This window comes from Chelonia mydas, chromosome 5, assembly GCF_015237465.2.
Source record: "Chelonia mydas isolate rCheMyd1 chromosome 5, rCheMyd1.pri.v2, whole genome shotgun sequence".
Classification (NCBI taxonomy): Eukaryota; Metazoa; Chordata; order Testudines; family Cheloniidae; genus Chelonia; species Chelonia mydas.
This window is the reverse complement of record NC_051245.2, coordinates 132737948-132759378: the sequence shown is the minus strand read 5'-3', so window position 1 is coordinate 132759378 and position 21431 is coordinate 132737948. Positions and strand designations below refer to the sequence as shown.

The window sequence follows — 21431 nt, the reverse complement described above, 5'->3', positions numbered from 1 at the left end:
TAAAGCAGACAAGAAAAGGGAAAGCTACAAAGTGTGCTTCTCAAAAGGCGCACTCATAGTGGTACCCTGTAATGAAATTAGGGGCAAGATTTTTCAGAAGATCCCCTGTAATGTACTAATTATAGCAGACTCTGAACACCTGTTTCCCTTTGAAGGGTGCTCCCAGACAATTAGGTAAGCAGGTCACACTATAAATGGCTGACATCTACTCAGCATACTCCAAAAAAATGAGTCTGCAAATGGACTGTACTAAATTAAACTACATTGTGTTAGGGCCTATTTCCTTGGCTAGTTACTACACTGCAAGCCAGGGTGCGAATCTATGGCACTGGTTTGCCATGCCGTAACAACTGGTGTGGACACTGCTACAGCGCAGTGAAAATCCCAGAGCGTGGCTTAGTGGAACTTTCACTGCGCTGTAGCAGCGTCCACATCGGACGTTACTGAGCAGCAAGCTGGCGCGCAGCAGAGTCACAGCCTGGCTTGCGGGTAGTGACTTGTCATATAGAAATAAAAGCAAATAAGAACAGAAAACTAAAAGATTCCTCTCCTAGCCAGCTGGAAGAGTTGCCTCCACCTGCCGGAGACAGGAAAATAACTGAGCAGGGTCATCCACCCACTTCATTTTTTATAAGGAGGCACAACAAGAGTTTTGCTTTTTTCTTGCCCTCATTTGCTGGTAAGAAGGAATTATACCGAGCTACCACAGGAGAACTTGGAAGGGGGAAAATTCTGTGTCTTCTTTAAATGCAGATCCAAGAATTGTATAAAAAGTGTTTGCTGGGAAATGCAAGCAAATATGCTTTGTATCAAATGTGTCAAAAATGATGGATTCATACAGAATACAAATGTTAGGGGAGGCTACAAAGCTGTAAATTGTCTAGTATAATAGCTTTTCAAACAAAACTAATTTAGGTAAACGTTTTTAAGTCTGAAAGAATTTTGTTTTTTGTATCAAAACCTGAATGTCTGGTGGAGGGTGAAGGTACCAAGTTCCTGTAACTTCATGATGACATTTTATTATAACTCTTCATTCACATTTCAACCCGCTATTCCATATTTTATTGAATTTCAAACGTTTGAGATATTTACATTTACCTTAATGCTGCAATCAGGACAATTTAATACTGTATCTCTCAGCCACAATACAGCATCTGGAGTCCACATGCCAATGTTACGGGGAAGATCTGCTAAACAGCACTTCATAGCCTAAAAGACATGGAGTACGTTAATGGTACAATTTAATTACATGGCACTCTTCAACAGAGTATGTTATACTATTGAAGTTTACCTGCACAGAAACTAGGTAGTTTATTACAAGCTTTAACTCAGATGGATTAAAAGATATATGATATTAAAAGAGTGAAAGAAGGAGCCTATTATGCTGTAAGTTACTTCAACCACTAAGAATGCGGTGGTCTGCAGAATGGAGTCCCTTTACCCATACAGTAAGACTACCATCACAGCCTTCTACTGTTCGCACACAAGAACGTAATCCGTATTTATTTAAAACTGTGCACTATAAAGAGTTAGAGTGCACAACCTAACGTTACTTCTAAGGCTCCATCTACACTGTGCTCAAGTGTGGTCCACAAGGTAGGTGGGGGGGAGGGGGGGGAGTGTGTAGACCTGCAGAGGGCACCAAAGTGTTGTGTGTTAACTGCCCTGAGTGGATGCTGCTGGAGCAAATTAAAAGGTCCATAAGTTCACGTTAACGTAGCCCAGTTTGAAAGAGGACGACGTTAACATGGACTTTGGACTACAGGGGTGTGAACTGCTGACGGCCTCCTGTGGACATTGCTGGCGCAAACGAAAAGGAACCGTAGTGCAGAACAGGCGATCTTAAAATGTTTTAAGACCACAAATCACTGCAGAGCACACATCGAAAATGATCAAGACTAAGACATGGCCAAGAGAGGTATAGAGGCCATCAGCTTTACTTAAAAATGATGTTTGTACCTGGGGCGGTAGGGTGATTATTTCCCTCAGGAACTGTGACGGAATATCTCGAAGCTCCGATACTTTTACAGAGGCAACTGTTCCAGTATCCATGAACTGCACATCTAGTGCACGACTACTGTGAACGCTCGTTATCTGAAATGAGAATGCGAGTGGTAAGGATAACTTGATACTAGCAAGAGAGCAACACAGTACCTTTAAAAAGCAAATACACAGTTTAAGGAAACGGAAGAAAATATGTTGCCAGTGCATTTTATTTTCCATGTTATGATGCTATGCTTGTTGAAATGAAATATGTTAAATGACAACACAAAAACTGTAAGATAGACCTACAGGGATCTATTTCCCATTCCATCAGCTCAAGTAAAAGATGTCTTATGTGTGTTTACTATTTGAGTAAGTAGCCAATGTAAAATGATACACATGCCAAAATCAGTGTCAAAGAATTCAATGATCCAGATTTTAGCCAACCCCCAGATCTGCAAAAATAGCAGATGCTATGTGGGAAATCGAAGAAGAGCAGCAATTTTCAGTTGACACAGGGAAGTTAGTTCAGTGGTGAAAAAAAACAACCAACTAACCACCTGTTTCTTACCTCCACACGAGCCCATTTTCCTTTACAATGGAACACGCAGATTTTGCCACAGAAAGGTAATGAGACGAAACATTCAGGTGCCTGCTGCGATAAAGAAACAAGGGTAAATAATAACGCTGTTTTTGAAATTTTTTTTGAAGAATGGCTACTTTTAAATCTGTTCTTGAGTATTCCTGAAGCAGACTTCAAAGAGAAACTGCTGAGCTACAATTCATTTGCAAACATAACACCATCAATTTGGGCTTCAATAGGGACTGGGAGTGGCTGGCTCACTACAAAAGCAATTTTCCCTCTCTGGGTACTGACACCTCCTCCTCAATTATTGGGAGTGGACCACATCCACCCTGACTGAATTGGCCTTCAACATTGGTTCTCCACTTGTAAGGTAACTCCCTTCTCTTCATGTGCCAATATATATTTATACCTGTGTCTGTAAATTTTCACTCCATGCATCTGAAGTGGGTTTTTTCACCCACGAAAGCTTATGCCCAAATAAATCGGTTAGTCTTTAAGGTGCCACCGGACTCCTCATTGTTTTTGTAGACACACACTAACACGGACACCCCTCTGATACTTAAATAGTTTCTGTTTATCACTTTGGATCTGTCCTAAGGGATTTTAAAAAAAATATTCAAGGTTATATTTCCAAGGAGAGAATGAACACCAGAGCTGTCCTAAACCTTGATAGGCAAAGCTGAAAAAGGTTTAAAAACTGGTCTGCTTAACTGCACTGCTTTTTACTTTGATGTGGCATGTGGGTCTTGCAAGGGCCACGGTGGGCTTGCACCTCACCTCTACAAAAGCCTTGCCCATCAGAAAAGTCAGGCAAGAATGAGAGGCACAAGGGGATCTCTTGGGGGGTGGGGGAGAGCATCTTGATTGTTTATATGAGGAGGAAACCTATTGGGTCGGGTGTAAACCGTTCTTATCCAGAGAAGCATAAAAGTGACAGACCAAGAGCAGAGACTCCTACAAGAGATGGCTTGCAAAAGCTTTAGCAAGGAGACTAAAACTGAAACATTCATCAAGCTGTGTATTAGAATGTCAAGCATCTCCAATATCCTGGAGCCAAAAGGGATGATGATGATGAAAGCTCTCCTGTAATGGGCTGAGATGGAAATGAGATTTGAAAACAGATGCAACCCACATGCTTTATAGTGTAGTTGACTTTTTGGCACAAAGAAAGGAATCACAGGTTTCCGTTTGAAGTCTCTGCCTGCACATCTGCAAACTGCAGGGCAGAGGGACTCACTAAGAGAGGGCCAGGAACATTCAGAAATAGGGTGTGGCAGTTGCTACACGTGCTCAGTAACTTTTTTTAAGAAGTTGTAGGAGAGGTTTTCATTTAGGGCAAGCAGGCTTGAAGGTCCCATGCTATTTATCATCTGAGAATGTAGCCAGATTCTGAAGGGAAAGGTTATAAATACAGGAGTTAAAGATAGCCCTGTGGACTTAATGGCTGACCCATACAGGACCAAGACATGTCTGCTGCAAGGGCTGGGTTCCTATCCCTGTCCCACTTAGGACACAGGTGAGTGCTAGTCCAGCTTTCCTTATTAAGGAAGCAGTCTATTAAATAATGTTTGACTCCACGGTAGTGTGTTTTACAGACCTAGAGGGAGGATCTGGGAAGGGAGAATGTGTCACACCTAGTGGCTACAGAGACGATGGAACCTACATTTAGCTATTAGCTAATTGAGTTAAACTGCAATCTTGCCCCAGCTAAAGAGAGAACGGGGCAGAGCTCAGTGAGGTGATGGTTTGTATACGCTTACCTGACTTGGCTCATGGGGAAAAGCTCGTGCTCTACAGAATGAGAGTCTTAGAGATCCAGGGAATGGATAGTGGATATGCTGATCCCAAAAGCTGTATGGATTCAGACTACAGAGTTCTGTCTCACCAACAAGTGAGCCAGTCAACTATTAACTTGAGGGTTGGAACGCTGCTAGGGTCCCCAGACTTTTGTTTGCTGACAAGGCTCCAAAGAGTTGGGCTGCAACTCAGGTTTTTCCATTTTCAAGCTCAGAAGAGTGCAGACGACACCCTATATAAATCATGGTCACTCTATAAAGACTAAAAAAAAAAATCACCTGAAAAAACATTAGCGTGTTTGTGTGCACCAACGTACAGAGAAGTGTAAACGTCATGTTGAAACCTTGCATTGAAATATAGAATAGCAACAAAGTGGGGAAGTCTGTATGAGAAAGAACAGGAAATTTACTACATCCAGTTTACTAGCTTTTGTTTAAGAAATTATTCCTAAGTATTCCAAAAACTATTTACAATAGTTTTTGTGTTTAATAAAGGTTTTACGAAGAAATTGTATGGTATTCTGAAGCTGGCTGGGAACAGTTACTAACAGCTACATTCAGGGTTTTAGATAACCGCCCTGTTTAATACTAATGCTTTCTGAAACGTCCTGAAAGCCAGAATTCCTGCTCGGAGCCTCTGTAAAGAGTTAAGCTGAGATGCAGGGAGTGTAAGACAGTAAAAAAAATTACCTCAGCATCTCCCTTCTCCTTACACACCTTGTAATGGAAGTAGTCTTCCAACTTTTGCAAGATCTCGCAGAGTTTGGCTAGGCCCTTCGATGGCACCTGGCAATATAGGGTTCCGTCAGAGCAAACGTTGGTGACTCTAACATTTGTATATAAAGCATCTGCCTGCAACAAAATATTTGAAGGAAGACGTTTAACAAGTTTCTGGTATTGTGCTCCTTCCCCATGATGGAACACTTCAGAATTTTAAATGAACAAATATTACCTCATAAATAAAACAGTACCTGAAGGTGTAGTTCAAGCGATTTGTCACATAAGGCCTTCAGACAGGTGACGTTGATATTTATATCATCCTCTCCTGAGGTGTCATACAGAACAACAAGCGGAATATCACTCTTTTCCAGTATTTCCACAGCAAATATCTTGCCACAGGTTTGTGACTCAACAACTTTCACTAGAACAGGATCATCACAGAAGACTTCCAGCCCTGTGAAACAAGCAGTTCAGCATTTCCACACATTTTCCTTGAAACTTCCCACAGGGAAGTATAGTATCTGTGCCAGCGACTGGGAGCTCAGCTCCAAGAATCGGAACACAACAGGAGATGGACTGTATTCGTAAACAGACCTCCCCCTAGTTTTCTGCAACATTCTTCTTTAGTGTAATTTTTTCCCCCCTAAATGTTTCTGTATCATACACTTTCAAGACTAATAAAGGGGATTTGTAAAGGAAAGCAATATGGCAAAGTACAAATATTCTCCATGGTCACTCATGGCCATTTTCCTATAGAAAGATCATGAATGCAAGTTACAGTAGGTTCTAAGTTTTAATTGCTCTATAAAAAGGGAAAACAGACCTGGAGCTCTCACTGCGGGAGACAAGACTGGCTAAGGCCAGGAACCAGGGCGGGCTGCTGTCTATCACAGCATCCCTAAGGAAGGGAAGAGTTTACATTCTGTGCATTTACTTGGGCCTTTGGGTATCCTGGAAGGGGTGGAACTCTTACGTGACCTCGCTGGAAGGCTAAGTCCCCACAACCTGGAAGGCGTTGGAGGCCAGGTGGAGCACTGGGAGAGCAGAAATGAAGCATAGGCAGAGCCACTGCCACACCACAGGTCGCTGCTGTGAAGAGTTTACAATGTAATTTAAGATCTGGCGAGAGGCACGAGGTGATCTTGTGGTGAAGGCAACTGGACTGGGATTCATACCTGATTAAATTCCGAGGTCTGCCACAGGCATGCATGACCTAGGTCATAGATTCATAGATACTAAGGTCAGAAGGGACCATTATGACCGTCTAGTCTGACCTCCTGCACAACGCAGGCCACAGAATCTCACCCACCCACTCCTGCAAAAAATCTCTCACCTATGTCTGAGCTACTGAAGTCCTCAAATCATGGTTTAAAGACTTCAAGGAGCAGAGAATCCTCCAGCAAGTGGCCTGTTCCCCATGCTACAGAGGAAGGCAAAAACCTCCAGGGCCTCTTCCAATCTGCCCTGGAGGAAAATTCCTTCCCGACCCCAAATATGGCGATCAGCTGAACCCGAGCATATGGGCAAGTCACTTCAGGTCGCATTTACACACGTAAATAAGTGACTAAAGATGCAGACCATCACCTAGAAGAGCTGATCAGGAATATTTCCAACAAAAGATTTATTTTTTTTTTGTTGAAACTAAAATGTTTCAGATACGTATTGTTTCAACGGAACGTTAATTAGAAAGGTTTCTCGGGTCCAGGGTGGAATTTGTGGACAAAAGAAAAAGATCCCCTATCCCAGAACAGCATATAGCCCAATGGTTACGGCACTCATATGGATGTGGAAAACCCAGGTTCCAGTCCCTAGTCTGCCTAAACCATGCTATTGGCCATTTGGGGGGATAGAGGCCACTCCCAGCCTCTCTTTGCCCCCCTATCCTCCATCCCTTAAATTCAAGGAGTCTTGGGCTTTTTCCAACACACTGGAACAAGAACAAGTGTCAAAACCTCCAAACTTTTCATGCAACAGAAAAAATGGTTACTTACCTTCTCCAACGCTGCTCTAGATACATTGCAGGCACATATGCCTGCAGTGTACTGGTGCGCAAGAGTTCTCCCTAGCGATATGTAGAAGGGTGGCCACACCCCCATACAAACTGCACATGCTCTGGAGTGCAGAACCCTCCCCTAGTTCCTTTGCACAAGAAGTCAATGGTAGACTGATGTGTTGGAAGAGGAGGGTAGGTCATGAATGGACATATCCAACACATCTCAAAGAACAGTTATGAGAAGGTAAAGTAACCGTTCTTTCTTCGAGGACTTCCATGTGTCCATTACACTGTTGGTGTCTCCCAAGCTGTTACCCCAGGCAGTGGGGCCTGGAACCTCATCGGAAGACGGACTGAAGGACTGCTTTCCCTACATTTGTGTCCTCCCTTGATGCAGCAGACTGTGCATATGGTCTGGTGAACGTATGAACAGAAGACCATGTTGCTGCCCTGCAATTGCCCATAACTGGGACATGAACCACAAAGCTGCTGACGTTGAATGTGCTCTAGTCGAGTGTGTTACGAGCTTATCAGGAGGCATTACCAGCAGCACCATAATGCATTATCCATTTCAAAAGTCGATGAGCTGTGATTGGTTGACCCTGTCACACTCTGCGAGAAACAAAGATTGAGACAGAAACTTGAAAGGGCTTTCTCCTATCGAGCTACAAAGCTAACCATCAATGAATGTCAAAGAGGTGGAGTCTTTGTTTGTTCTAGTGCATATGCACCTTTGGGAAGGACAATGGCGGGTAGATAGACTGATTCATATGGAAATCCAAGATCACGTTCAAAAGGAACTTTCAGTGTGGCCTATGCTGAATCTTGCCTTCAGAAAACTGCCGATCTCCTGGATCAGCACCTGGGGCAGACAAGCTGCCGATGAGGCCTGGGCTATTGTGGAGAGAGCAGTGAGGGGCAGGGTCGGTACACCGGCCAGATCATAGCAAGTGCGGATGCAGGACGTGATCCATGAAGAGACCTGCTGAGAGGAGACCGGGAGGCTCTTCATCCAGTCTGCCACCGCAACGAAGAGCTGGGTCGTCTTCCTGAATGGCTTCATCTGCTCAATGTAGAAGGCAAGGGCCCTAAGGACATTGAGGGAATGCAGCCGCTGTTGCTGGTGACTGTCGTGCCATTTTGCATAAAAATCTGGTAGAAAAATGTCCTGGCTGACATGGAAGGCCGATACCACCTTGGGAAGGAAGGACTGATGAGGCCGAAGCTGCACCTTATCTTTATGAAAGACCGTGTAGGGTGGTTCTGAGGTAAGGGCTCTGAGCTCGGAGACATGCCGCACCGATGTGATAGCAACAAGGAAAGCCGTTTTCCAGGAGAGGTAGAGGAGGAAACAGGTGGCCAGTGGCTCGAACGGGGGCCCCATGAGTCTGGAGAAGACCAGGTTAGGGTCCCATGGGGGGACTGGCTGTCGAACCTGTGGGTAGAGACGGTCCAGGCCCTTGAGGAACCTGCCAACCATGGGATTGGCAAAGACAGAGCGGCCATTCGCACCTTGGTGAAAAGCCGAGATGGCCGCCAGGTGAACTCTGACAGAGGATGCCGCCAGGCCCTGCTGTTTTAGGTCCAGGAGATGCTCTAAAATGAGAGGCACGGACGCCTGGAGAGGGGGGTGTTGCGCTGAGTACACCAGCATGAAAACTGCTTCCACTGAGCCATGTATGTGGCCCGAGTGGTGGGCTTCCTGCTGCCCATCAGTACTTGCTGTACAGACTCCGAACAGAGACATTCTGAAGGGTTTAGCCACGCAGCATCCATGCCGTGAGGCGGAGAGATCGTAGGTCGGGATGGCAGAGGCGACCGTGACCCTGAGTCATCAGGTTGGGAAGAAGAGGCAACGGGACTGGACCATCCACAGAGAGCTCCAATAGCACAGTGAACCAGTGCTGTTGGGCCACGCCGGAGCCACCAGAATCACTCGCGCCCTGTCCCTGCGCACTCTGAGCAAGACCCTATGCACCAGGGGAAAGGCGTAAAATAGTCAACCCATCCACGGGAGCAAGAAGGCATCTGTGAGAGAGCCCAGGGAGCGGCCTTAGAGGGAGCAGAACACCAGGCATTTCCAATTACTGCGGGAGGCCAACGGGTCGACCTGGGGAAACCCCCACCTTCAGAAGATGGGGTAGATGACCTCTGGTCAAAAGTGACCACCCATGGGAGCGGAAGGACCTGCTCGGGTGGTCCGCCAGCGTGTTCTGGACCCCAGGTAGAAAGGACGCCACCAGGTGAATGGAGAGGGCAATGCAGAATTCCCACAGTCGAACGGCCTCCTGACAAAGGGGATGGAGTGGGGCCCCCTTGTTTGTTGATGTAGAACATGGCCGTGGTGCTATCTGTGAGGACTGCCACACAGTGACCCTGCAGCTGCTCCTGGAAGGCTTGACAGGCAAGGCGCACCACCATCAGCTCCCGGATGTTGATATGAAGGGAGAGCATGGACGGGGGCCATAGGTCCTGTGTCCCTGAGGTGGGCGCCCCATCCCAGGGCTGACACATTTGTGACCAGAGACAAGAAGGGCTGCAGGCTGTGAAAAGGGACTCCTTTGTATGCTACCTGGGGATTTAGCCACCAGCGGAGGGAGGCCAAGACCCGCTCTGGGATGGTGACCACCAAGTTCAGGCTGTCTCGACCTGGGCGATAGACTGATGCTAGCCAGACTTCTAATGGGTAGAGTCAAAGTCTGGTGTACCTGGTCACGTATGCGCAGGAGGCCATGTGGCCAAGAAGACTCAGGCAACTTCTTGCCGACGAGTTTGGGAAGCTTTGAAGGCTCTGGACGAGGCCCACTATAGCCTGGAAACTAGCGTCCGGCAGGAGGGCTTGTGCCTGCACGGAGTCAAGAACCGCCCCGATAAATTCTATTCTCTGGGTCGGTTCTAGTGTCGACTTTGCCACGTTGAGAAGGAAGCCTAACCGACGAAACGTGTCCGTGACCAAGCAGAGGTGGGACTGCACCTGTTCTTTGGTGCGTTCCCGGATAAGCCAGTCATCGAGGTAAGGGTAAATCTGCACCCGCCGTCATGAAGGAAGGCCGCCACGACCGCCATACATTTGGTGAACACTCGAGGGGCTGTGGAAGACCGAAGGGAAGGGCCGTGAACGGATAGTGTTTGCAGTTGACCGCAAAGCGGAGGAAGCTTCTGTGTGCCGGGTGAATCCCTATGTGGAAATATGCGTCCTTCATGTCGAGGGCGGCATACCAGTCTCCAGGGAAGGTATAATGGTACCCAACGAGACCATGTGGAACTTCAACTTTACCATGTAATTGTTGAGACCGCGCAGGTCCAGAATGGGCCAAAGCCCACCCTTTGCCTTGGGGATAAGGAAGGATCGGGAGTAAAACCCCTGCCCCTTAGCTCCCTCAGAACCTCCTCAATTGTCCCCTTGGCGAGGAGCATCTGAAATTCCTGAATAAGAAATTGCTCATGAGAAGGGTCCCTGAAGAGGGACGGGGAAGAAGGGTGGGAGGAAGGTGGGGGGGGAGGAAATTAGAGAGAGTATCCCGCTTCCACCATGCAGAGGACCCAGTGGTCCGTGGTTATGTGAGACCAAGCATGGCGGAAATGGGATAAACTATTCAAGAAAGGTGGGGTAGGATCCTGAATGAGGTCAGGTACACTGTCCTAGGGCGGCCCTTCAAAAGGCCTGTTTTGAGCCTGACGAAGGCTCGGACGGGCCCTGGCCTTGCCCAGAGTGGGGGTTGGAGGGCTTCCTCCTACCATTACGCCCCTGCCTCCTATAGAAAGCCTGCTTCGGCTGAGGAGGAGGATAGGAGCGTTGTTGTGGCTGCTGGGGTTTGAAGGGTTTCCGCTGGGTAGCCAGTGTGTGCATGCCCAGGGACTTCATTAACGCCCTTGAGTCCTTAAGGCTTTGTAGCCTTGAATTGGTCTTTTATGAGAACAGGCCTGCTCCATCAAAGGGGAGGTCCTGCAGTGTTTACTGAAGTTCCGGTGGCAGGCCGGAGGCGTGCAGCCAGGAGATGGGGATCACTGTGATCCCCGAGGACAAAGTACGTGTGGCGGAGTTCACAGCGTCCAGCGAGGCCTGCAAAGAGGTCTGTGCCACTGTTTTGCCCTCTTCCGCCAAAGCCCCAAACTCCTCTCTGGACTCAGGAGGTACTAACTCCTTAAACCTCAGCATGGAGTTCCAGGAGTTAAAATTGTAACGGATCAGGAGCGCCTGCTGATTAGTGATTCTGAGCTGAAGTCCCCCCGAGGAATAAACTTTGTGCCCAAACAAATCAAGGCCCTTGGCATCCTTTGATTTGGGTGCTGGGGCCTACTGCCCAAGCCATTCTTTTTCGTTCACTGACGCCACCACGAGCGAACAGGGCTGTGGGTGGGTGAAGAGATAATCATACCCCTTCGAGGGGACAAAAGTATTTCCACTCCACTCCCTCAGAAGTCGGGGGGGGGGGGGGATGGACGTAGGTGTCTGCCAGATTGTCCTGGCGGTGCTTTGGATGGTCCACATAAGGGGTAAGGCCACCCTTGATGGAGCTTCCGCAGGCAGAATATCCACCGCGGGGTCCTCCACCTCTACCACCTCCTCCGCCTGCAGGTTCATATTCCGCGCCACCCTGCGCAGGAGGTCCTGGTGGGCACGGAGGTCTATTGGAGGGGGACCTGAGACTGCAGTGCCTGTCACTGCCTTGTCAGGTGAGGATGAGGCGGCCACGGGGGAAAGAGGGTCATTTAGGGAATCTTGCGGAGCCGGGGCCAGCTGTCCTGTGCCAGCGACCTCAGGGCCTGGACCAGGAATCTGCATTGGAGGAGGTCCTGTAGCGGGGAGAGAAGCTGCCACAGTCTCCATGCCCTCCGGGGAGGGCAGACTGGCGGTAGCCTCTGGCACTCGTGGCTCGGAGAGAAACCCCAGATGGAGCACCCTGGGCCTGGTGGTAGAATGAGAATGGCCACTGAGTGAGCCCTTGAGCGGGACCCTGCTCCTGCGCCTGCCAAGGCCCAGCCCCTGACTCCAGGCGGTTGTGGTCCAAATGGCGAAGGTCCAAGAAACACGACCCCGCCTCCGATCCCAAAGAACGAGAAGCAGAACGTGAGGGCCACGGTGGTGCCGAGTGGCTCTGTGCGGGTCACGTCGATGAGGAATGGTGCCGCAATGCTGGGGAGCGGTGCCGGGGCCTGGACCAGTACCGAGACCTGGAATGGTGCCTGGATCTGGGCCGAAATGACGACCAGCGTTAAGAGCGGCGTCGGGTCCGGATCTACTCCTCGACGACAACTGGCAGATAGAGCGGTGCCGCAATCGGGACTGGCGATGGGAGTCCAAGCGGTGCTGCAAGTATGCCTGGCGCCGGGACTGTGAGTGGCGGCAGGAGCGGGAACCGTGCCGAGAACAGGAACGGTGCTGCAGCTCAACCCAAGGGTGGAGAAGGGCTGGCTTGCCCCGGAACGGTGCTGTTCGTACAGGCCCTGGTGCCTTGGCATGTGGCTGAGGGGATGCCGATGCCGTCATGGCAATAAGATCCCTTGCAGCCGCAAAAGTATCCAGGGGAAATGGAAACTGGATCTCAACCGCGCTGCAAGTCGGGGAGTCCAGGGGCACCAGACTCTCCCCTCAGGGCCGGAGTCAACGGTGCCGAAGCCGTAGGCTGTGCCCCTAGAGGCTCCCCTGCGGGATGCGTCTCCCCGGGTGGTTCCAGGGAGGCTGCTCTCTGTGGAGGTGGGCCACCCTTTTCCGGTGCCGCTTCTGGCCAGGAGAATGGGAGCGGGGCCGGGCCGATAATGTCGGTTGCGGTACCAAGGAGCACCGGTGCCGCGGGTCTCAACCAGAGTCCAACCGCGGTGCTGCTCCAGCTGCTGCCGCTGGGGCGTTGTGCACCGAGGCGCTCGGCGCTGGATCCTGGCGCGCCCCAGGAGGCTGAGGGCTACGAGCTGCCTCCCTGAGGAGCTGCTTTGAACGGAAGTTCCACTCCTCCTCAGTCCGTGGACAAAACCCTTTGCAGATCCTGCACTTCTCTGCTCGAGACTCCCTCAGACACTTCGGGCAAGAGTCATGGGGGTCGCCCGTTGGCCTGGGCTTAGAGCAGGAACCGCAGGGCTTGAATCCCGGAGCCTCGGGCATGAACTCAAGAGAAGAATCGGGAAGGAGAAGAAAGACCCCCCCTCAACCCCACTATAACTCAAACACCTAGAACTATCAACTATTAGGTAGACGCTAGGGAGAGCGGAGAACAGCGAAGCAGGACCAACCCTCCGACCCACCCTCCCTGTTCCCTGACGGTCCCTATGCCCAGGACTCCTGCCCCATCCACTACCCCCTGCTCCCTGTCCCCTGACCACCCCCAGACTGGCTGCCGCCCCAACCAACCCCTCCTCTCATTCCTGACTGCCTCCCCCAGGACCCCTGTTCCATCCAACCCCCCCTCTCCATCTCCTTCCTGACTGCCCCCCGGAACCCCTGCCCCATCCAATCACCCCTTCCCCCGCCCCCTGACCACCACCTCGAACTCCCCTGCCCTTTATCCAAACCCCCTGCTCCCTGCCCCCTTACCGAGCTGCCTGGAGCACTGGTGCCGGGACAGCCATGCCGCCCAGAGCACCGGGTCAGGCTGCGGCTCTGCAGCTGTGCTGCCCGGCAGCCCAGAGCATTGCGCCGGCGGCATGGCCGCGGGTGAGGGGGAACAGCAGGAGAGGGGACGTGGCCCACCTCTGGTCCATACAGTGCCTTGTATAATGGGGCTCCAAACTTGGAGGGTCTGGAAGACCTGCCCAGCAACATAAATAAGATGCAACAAGCAAGTGTAATAAAAGGAATGACGGAAAGAGGGAGGGAGGATGAGAGTAACTAGCTTTCTCCATTAAAAGATAAAATAAATACTAAGAAAACCAGAGAAACTTCAGCTGATCTCTTCCTAGTCTTAAATCAAGATTCTACCATGAAATATACATTCAAGATCCCTCGAGAATCAAGAAAATACATTATTTTCTTCTGGTAAAACAAAAGCCTTTTGAAAACAGACCCAGCTTTAATAATCTAACCAAAATAACAGATCAAATTAATGTTTTTATTTTAACTCCATTCCTCCCTATTTCTTACCTTCATTTCCCAGGTTTCTCTGAAGTAGGCAGTAAGGTTTGGGGGGTAAGGGCTCTTTTCCTGCCCCAACCTCTGGTAAGTTACATGCAAAATTATGGTACTAGATATTTAATAATTCTCTCAAAAAAGTTCCTCTTACCTGCTAGTCTACATTTCGCAGCTTGGAATGGAAGCGAATAGAAGCATCTACCTAGTTTGTACACTTTGTTGTTTTCAATAATCTCACTGAAGCCATAATCAACATAGCACACCTAATAATTGAAAGAGAAACATTTATTTTTCATATTACAAGTATGTTAGTACTATTTGAATGATTTATCCAGAATACACACACTTGGTGGACTTATTATTTAGTGATCACATTTTTATACAGCCAGCTGTTAATACAAATCTGTTTCTCATTAACACGGTATATACTTTGCAATACCATTATATGAAAATTCTTCAAACTAATTTAATGTCAATAAAAAAAAAGTTTAGAAAGTGCTCCACACCCTTCTTCTCTTTCCTGAAATCACTGCAAGCTCAGCGTTAGCTGTTCCTTGGAACACCAACACTTCAAAGGGTACAAAATGACAGTGCTTCCGAGTACCTATTGCCTCAGAATGGTACAGAAGATGGCAGTAAAGTGGTAATTCTGAATTTTTTGGCTTTTGTGGGTTTAAGCCAGACCCTTTAATAGTATTTCAGTGCAGTTCTAGGTATTTCCTTTTTGTTTTTATAATGAGAACGGAACCTTTTTGATTCTCAGTTCTGATGATTACATGGTTTCAGAAAACTGCAGACTTCATACCATCTCGATAAGTAAATTGTTTAGTCAGTGGGAGCAAATGGCTGATGGTGGTTGGAACAGAAGAAGCTACAGTGCTGCTTTGTATCAGCTTACACAGATGGTCTCTTGTTTTTCTGAACTATGCACTGCACCATGCTAACGTCTTGAAGATCACCAGGCTCAGGGAGAGCGATTTAGAAGCCTTTCTGAAAATCTGATGTGCAAGCCAGACACTCCAGAAAGCCAGACTTCCAGATTTCTTGTTGAAGAGATACTTCAGAAAGCAGGCTCTTCTTGCCATGCACCACTGGCCCCCCTACTGTGCAACCAAGTGCAGTTAGCTGAAATCTGGAGAGAAATCAGCGGGACGTTAGCTGCTATTGTCCTGGCAGTTTTTCTGCAGCTAACGCTAGAGCCTTCGAATACTGGACAGATTCCCCCACCTCATGACTTCCCAGCTGAATGAGAACTCACAGTTTTGGAACAGATACTTAAAACTGCATGTGTCCACTTGACTAATTTGTGAAAGGGAGTTGTATTAGAAGTGTGTTTAGCAGATCTTAGTGGAAGTTTGTCATGCTCACTAGGGAAGCAGAGACTGCAAAAAATAAAAACCTACAATTTAAGGTTACTTAGTATAACTACATAGTGACACTAGACACGAAGGACTTGAAATTTTTCTTAAAAACTCTTCCACTTCAGTCATGTTCTAATGCTCTAAAAGTAAAGCCCCCCAAAATACAACTCTGACTCTAGAGAACACAGAACAAGAAGAGAAACTGCAGCAGTGTGAAAAGTTTAATCATTTTGTTCAAGGTATTTTAGTAACCAGCATGCTGAGTACAACAACAGGAATACCCACTCAGCGTAAGTGAGCCTAAGCACTCGTGTTAACAAGCTGCAAAGACACAGTAAGGATGGACTTGTGGTAACTGCACTAGGACTTGACTCAGGAGATCAGCATTCTAGTTCTCTACTGGCATTTACAGTCTATATCTGGAAGATGGAGATACTACTTCCACGTTTCATACTGATGCACAGGATACATTAGTATATTAGAGATACCAATGAACACAGAAAAGCCTGAAATAAAAATAAGGAAAAAGGCAACAGACCATTTACTTTAGCAGCAATGCTGTAATTATTTTAAAAACCACACTTTGTTTTTCATGTAATGAAGAGCAAAAGCAATTTGTTGCTGAGTACTGCAGAGTGATTCTTCTGTGATAAAGGCACAGCTATTACCTGTATTATTATTATTTACACTAATTCTTTTTCACAAAAAGTGTCAAAAAGAAAGAGTTGCTTGCCTTTATTCGATTGTCTTCCACTGAAATGATCTGAGCACGCAACCAGGCATCTTCCTCGGCATGTACAGCGACAAGTTGTCCAATGCTTACAGACTGCATCAGCAATACTGTCGGATTCTGACTATAATATTCTTTCATCTCATCTTCCATTAGTTCTTGAGCAGCAGAATAGTCTTTGCCCACGTACCTAGAGTATGTCACGGGAAACAAATCCACCAAAGGGGTAAGTACAGCAACAGAAAATTTGAGCAGATGCAAAAACTGAAACAGAAAAGCATACCTGTAGGTATTTAGTCACATCAGCATCTGAACTTTCCTTCTCAAAAAATGAGGCTACAGAAACAGAGTTATAGTTCTTAGAGAAGCGAAGCATTAGGAGTACTGTCTGAAGCTAGGTAAGGATCTAATGAGAGACGCAATATAACTGTTTGTGACACAAATTGGACTCGATTGTAAGTGTCCAAAAAGAAAATTTCTCGTGGCTCAGTCCAATACCATAAGGGACCTTACTGTACTCTTTAGAACCTGAACTTCTACAGTGAAAGTCCCTAGCACTTCTGGTAGTGAAGACATGTTTGCTTTTATAAGCCGAGTGGTGTCTGAAGTCAGATATGATGCAACCAGGAAATTGGAACTTGTTATATTTGAAACTTTAAGGGATTGTGACCCTCCACATTCATGGAAACATTGGTGAAATCACACTGATATAACTAGAGTTAAACTTTGTGCAAAGGAAGTTTCCCCACCTGAAGCTTAGGGAAACTAGAGCCGCTTTCGACATCAACCTAAAGCTTTAGGCAGCAGATCATCTGCTGCAGTCTCTCTCCTGGATCTCCAGACTTGATCCCTGATACTAGGCTGCTGTCCTCCTGCATCCCTAGACAATTTCTTTCCCAGAACAATCCATTCTTCAACCGTCTCAGATTCTGATCTCCCTGATTCCCGCTCCATCCATTTCCCTTGGCTGTGACTTGTGGAAAAAGTGAAGTTATTTTCTTTAACTGTGTTTAACTCTAATCCTTTACTCATTACTATTCACGTGCTAGTCCAGCTGTTCCTGTGCCATCAGCTGTCACACTGCTTCCTTTCACTTGTCAGTGGCAAAATGCAGTGCTGCAGTCTAGTAGACAGACTGCTACAGCAGCCCAGCTCTAAAGACAAAGTTTTCTATAAACCCAAACCAAGGGTGGAAGAGTGCCAATTTCATTTAAATAACTATTAAAAATTATGCCATATGATCACGCAGGACATCCTTGCTTAACTAGTTTCTGGCAATAGTCAAACATCCTATTAACAGGGCATTAAATGATTTTCTTCTCTCAAAGCTGGTGAAGTATCAAATTAAGTTTATACCCAGGAGAGACATTTCCTTTTCCTGATTCTTTCAAAGAGATCTTTACATGACATTTACTTAGATGGCAGAATCACAACCCTCCACTGTATGCCAGGGTGTCCATCTACATGTTATATATTACAAAGTATTTGCTTTGTATTCCATGTAATTCACCTTTGTAAAGAGAGCCCATTACATATCAAGCCATGAAAACAGGAATTATTGCATTTTTAGCTCGAGTTCATTTCAAACATGAAATTCGCTTCATTTGAAAACTGAAAATGCAGCTCAATTTTTTAAACATTCACGATAGCAGTGTGCCCCTGCTGTGTTCCTTCCAAAATAGTAAACTAATAGAATTTAAACACATCTGTCTACATATAAAGAGAATCAACTCGAGTAATCAGGAAGCTTTAGCTTCAATGAGTGAGTTTTTTCCTAAGGGAAAACAACAGAAGTTACTAACTAGCTATCCTGCTGGAAAGAGTTAAATCACAAACACGTACCTACATTGTAGGCTCTATACCTGTAAATATATGCGCATACCAACCTGCCTCTGGTGGCAAGAGCCCCATGATGAAGTTTATCAAGCACTTTAACCACTTCACTTGCATTCTACCTACAAAATCATGCTCACTAGGACTGTTTCTAACAGTGCAAAGCTGAATATCTTAAAATCCCCATCCAACTGCTTCAACTTCTATTCTACCCTGGTTAAATCTCAGACAGCAGGGTATCATCCAAGCACCAATCTACGCTAAACAAAGGAACAGCAGAGAAACAGTCATGGTCCAAGCAAATAGAAGAGGAATCTGATCACATTGATAGCATTGCAGCCAATGACAGCATTGTAGCTTCCCTAGTGACTTCATACTCCTCCAGCAGGACAGACGACATCATGGAATGGTGAATATCCCATTGGGGCAGATGCAGAATTGCATAATTTCTCCCTCTTAGAGAGCAAACTATCCAAAGCACTTTCTTCTTCCCATGGCAAAGACCTGAAATCAAGGAGCAAGTCTATCTAGCTCTGAAAAGTGAATTATCTTGCCCACAAAGAGAAATATTTCACACCATTTCCAAGGTCAGGCAGCTTGGACTCAGCGGGATGTCTACCTCATGAAACCACTTCATTCATTTACCTCCCAGATATCACTGGGGAGTAGAATGAAACCTCTATCTCCCATGATCACCAATGTGAGATTCCATTAATCCTTCATGACAAGATGGATTAAATTCAGAGGGCAACTTCCACCACTGCATTCGAGCTTCTATGCTTCATCTTTTGAAGGGGATAGAAATGGAGGAGATCAATAGTCTAGGTCAAGACTGTTGCAATATCTAGCAAGAGACGTGGTGTTCTCCCTCAGAATTCAAACCCAGCTGGGCTTTTTCACCTTACTTCATACCCGTAAAACGGATCTCATGCATCACCAGGAGCAAGATGAGCTCTGCTTGTCCTAAACAACAGTCATACCAGGACAAGGGTATAATCTCTCCCTACGCACACATCATTTACAGCCTACACTACATCATTTACGGCGGCGCAACTGCACCAATGCAGGTGTGCTACTGTAATGCTTCTGATGAAGACGCTCTAAGCAGACAGAAGAGATCTCTCCGATGTAGAAGCCCTCTACACCAACATTGCACACAAAGATGGACAAGCCGTCAGGAACAGTATCCCCGATAATGTCACGGCAAACCTGGTGGCTGAACTTTGTGACTTTGTCCTCACCCACAACTATTTCGCATTTGGGGACAATGTATATCTTCAAGTCAGCGACACCGCTATGGTACTCACATGGCCCCACAGCATGCCAAAATGTTTATGGTTGACTTAGAACAACGCTTCCTCAGCTCTCGTCCTTTAACACCCCTACTCTATTTGGGCTACGTTGATGACATCTTCATCATCTGGACCCATGGGAAGGAGGCCATTGAGGAATTCCACCGGGATTTCAACAATTTCCATTCCACCATCAACCTCAGCCTGGACCAGTCCACACAAGAGATCCACTTCCTGGACACTACAGTGCAAATAAGCGACTGTCACATAAACACCACCCTATACTGGAAACCTACTGACCACTACACTTATCTACATGCCTCCAGCTTTCATCCAGACCACACCACATGATCCATTGTCTACAGCCAAGCTCTAAGATACAACCGCATTTGCTCCAATCCCTCAGACAGAGACAAACACCTACCGGATCTCTATCAAGCATTCTTAAAACTACAGTACCCACCTGCTGAAGGGAAGAAACAGATTGACAGAGCCAGAAGAGTACCCAGAAGTCACCTACTACAGGACAGGCCCAACAACAGAATGCCACTAGCTGTCGCCTTCATTCCTCAACTAAAACCTCTCCAGCGCATCATCAAGGATCTACAACCTATCCTGAAGGATGATCCTTCAGTCTCACAGACCCTGGGAGACAGGCCAGTCCTCGCTTACAGACAGCCCCCCAACCTGTAGCAAATACTCACCAGCAACTACACACCACACAATAAAAACATGAAACCAGGAACCTATCCCCGCAACAAACCCTGTTGCCAACTCTGTCCACATATCATAGGACTCTGACACCATCATAGGACCTAACCGCATCAGCCACACCATCATGGGTTCGTTCTCCTGCACATCTACCAATGTGATCTATGCCATCATGTGCCAGCAATGCCCCTCTGCCATGTACACTGGCCAAACTGGACAGTCTCTACGCAAAAGAACAAATGGACACAAATCAGACGTCAAGAATTATAACATTCAAAAACCAGTCGGAGAACACTTCAACCTCCCTGGACACTCAACAACAGACTTAAAGGTGGCAATTCTTCAACAAAAAAACTTCAAAAACAGACTCCAATGAGAAATTGCAGAACTGGAATTAATTTGCAAACTGGACACCATCAAATTAGGCTTGAATAAAGGCTGGGAGTGGATGAGTCACTACAAAAACTAAAAACTAATTTCCCCATGCTACTTTCTCCCTACTGTTACTCACACATTCTTGTCAACTGTTTGAAATGGGCCACCCTGATTACCACTACACAAAAGGGATTTTTCCTCCTGTTGATAATAGCCCACTTTAATTGAATTGTCTTGTTAGACCTGACCCCTGTTTGGTAAGGCAACTCCCATCTTTTCATGTACTGTGTATGTATATCTTCCTACTGTGTTTTCCACTCCATGCATCTGAAGAAGTGGGTTTTAGCCCACAAAAGCTTATGCCCAAATACATTTCTTAGTCTCTAAGGTGCCACAAGGACTCCTCGTTGTTTTTACTGAATCTCATGATTGTCACAATGGCTATGAAATCTTAAATCTAGAAGAGCTACTCAAATAGATATTGAATTCAGAACAAGCAGCCTTAGCAACATCTAACAGCAACTGGGACAGAACTTTGGTCAGCTCAGATAGGATCTGAAATGTATTGAGAGCATCCCACTTCAACAATACCTTAAGTTTAATCCACATTACATACTCCAATGAAGCCAATTTTGGAATGGAGGTCACTCACATCTGAGATCAGAAGCAAAACGGTCATCACTCAAGTAGATTATATAACATTCTCCTTCACCTTCTCTGTGTCAGACATAGGGAATGTTCCTCTGACAAACCATAGGCAAGTTCAACTGACAGGAGACTGAGCTGCTCATTCACAACCTGAGCCTTCAGGGGAGGTTCTGTAGTATGTACAGGCAATGGAATAAGATTAGCTATAGATATTTCTGTTTCAGGTTGGGAATATGCAGGGCTACATAAGCTGTACTAGAAATGTAACTTTTAAGAACTGGAACAGATATGTGATGGATGAGCCTACACCCCAGAACAACTTGGCAGAGGATACAGGGCA

At 46.7% G+C, this 21431-nt stretch overlaps 1 protein-coding gene across 1 annotated transcript in view; it reads right to left on the bottom strand.

Annotated features, from left to right (window-relative positions):
- Nucleotides 1-1056: 1056 nt before the first annotated feature.
- The window catches only part of LOC102929601 (tudor domain-containing protein 7-like), a 36808-nt gene continuing 16433 nt past the window's right edge, over nucleotides 1057-21431 (bottom strand). The window contains exons 4-10 of the mRNA XM_037902404.2: nucleotides 16236-16422; nucleotides 14293-14404; nucleotides 5337-5539; nucleotides 5056-5217; nucleotides 2555-2638; nucleotides 1960-2094; nucleotides 1057-1209 (exon numbers count right to left, since the gene is read on the bottom strand). Of these exons, the coding sequence (XP_037758332.2) occupies nucleotides 1072-1209; nucleotides 1960-2094; nucleotides 2555-2638; nucleotides 5056-5217; nucleotides 5337-5539; nucleotides 14293-14404; nucleotides 16236-16422 (1021 nt within the window). The 3' untranslated portion in view covers nucleotides 1057-1071. The remainder of the gene's footprint in view (nucleotides 1210-1959; nucleotides 2095-2554; nucleotides 2639-5055; nucleotides 5218-5336; nucleotides 5540-14292; nucleotides 14405-16235; nucleotides 16423-21431) is intronic.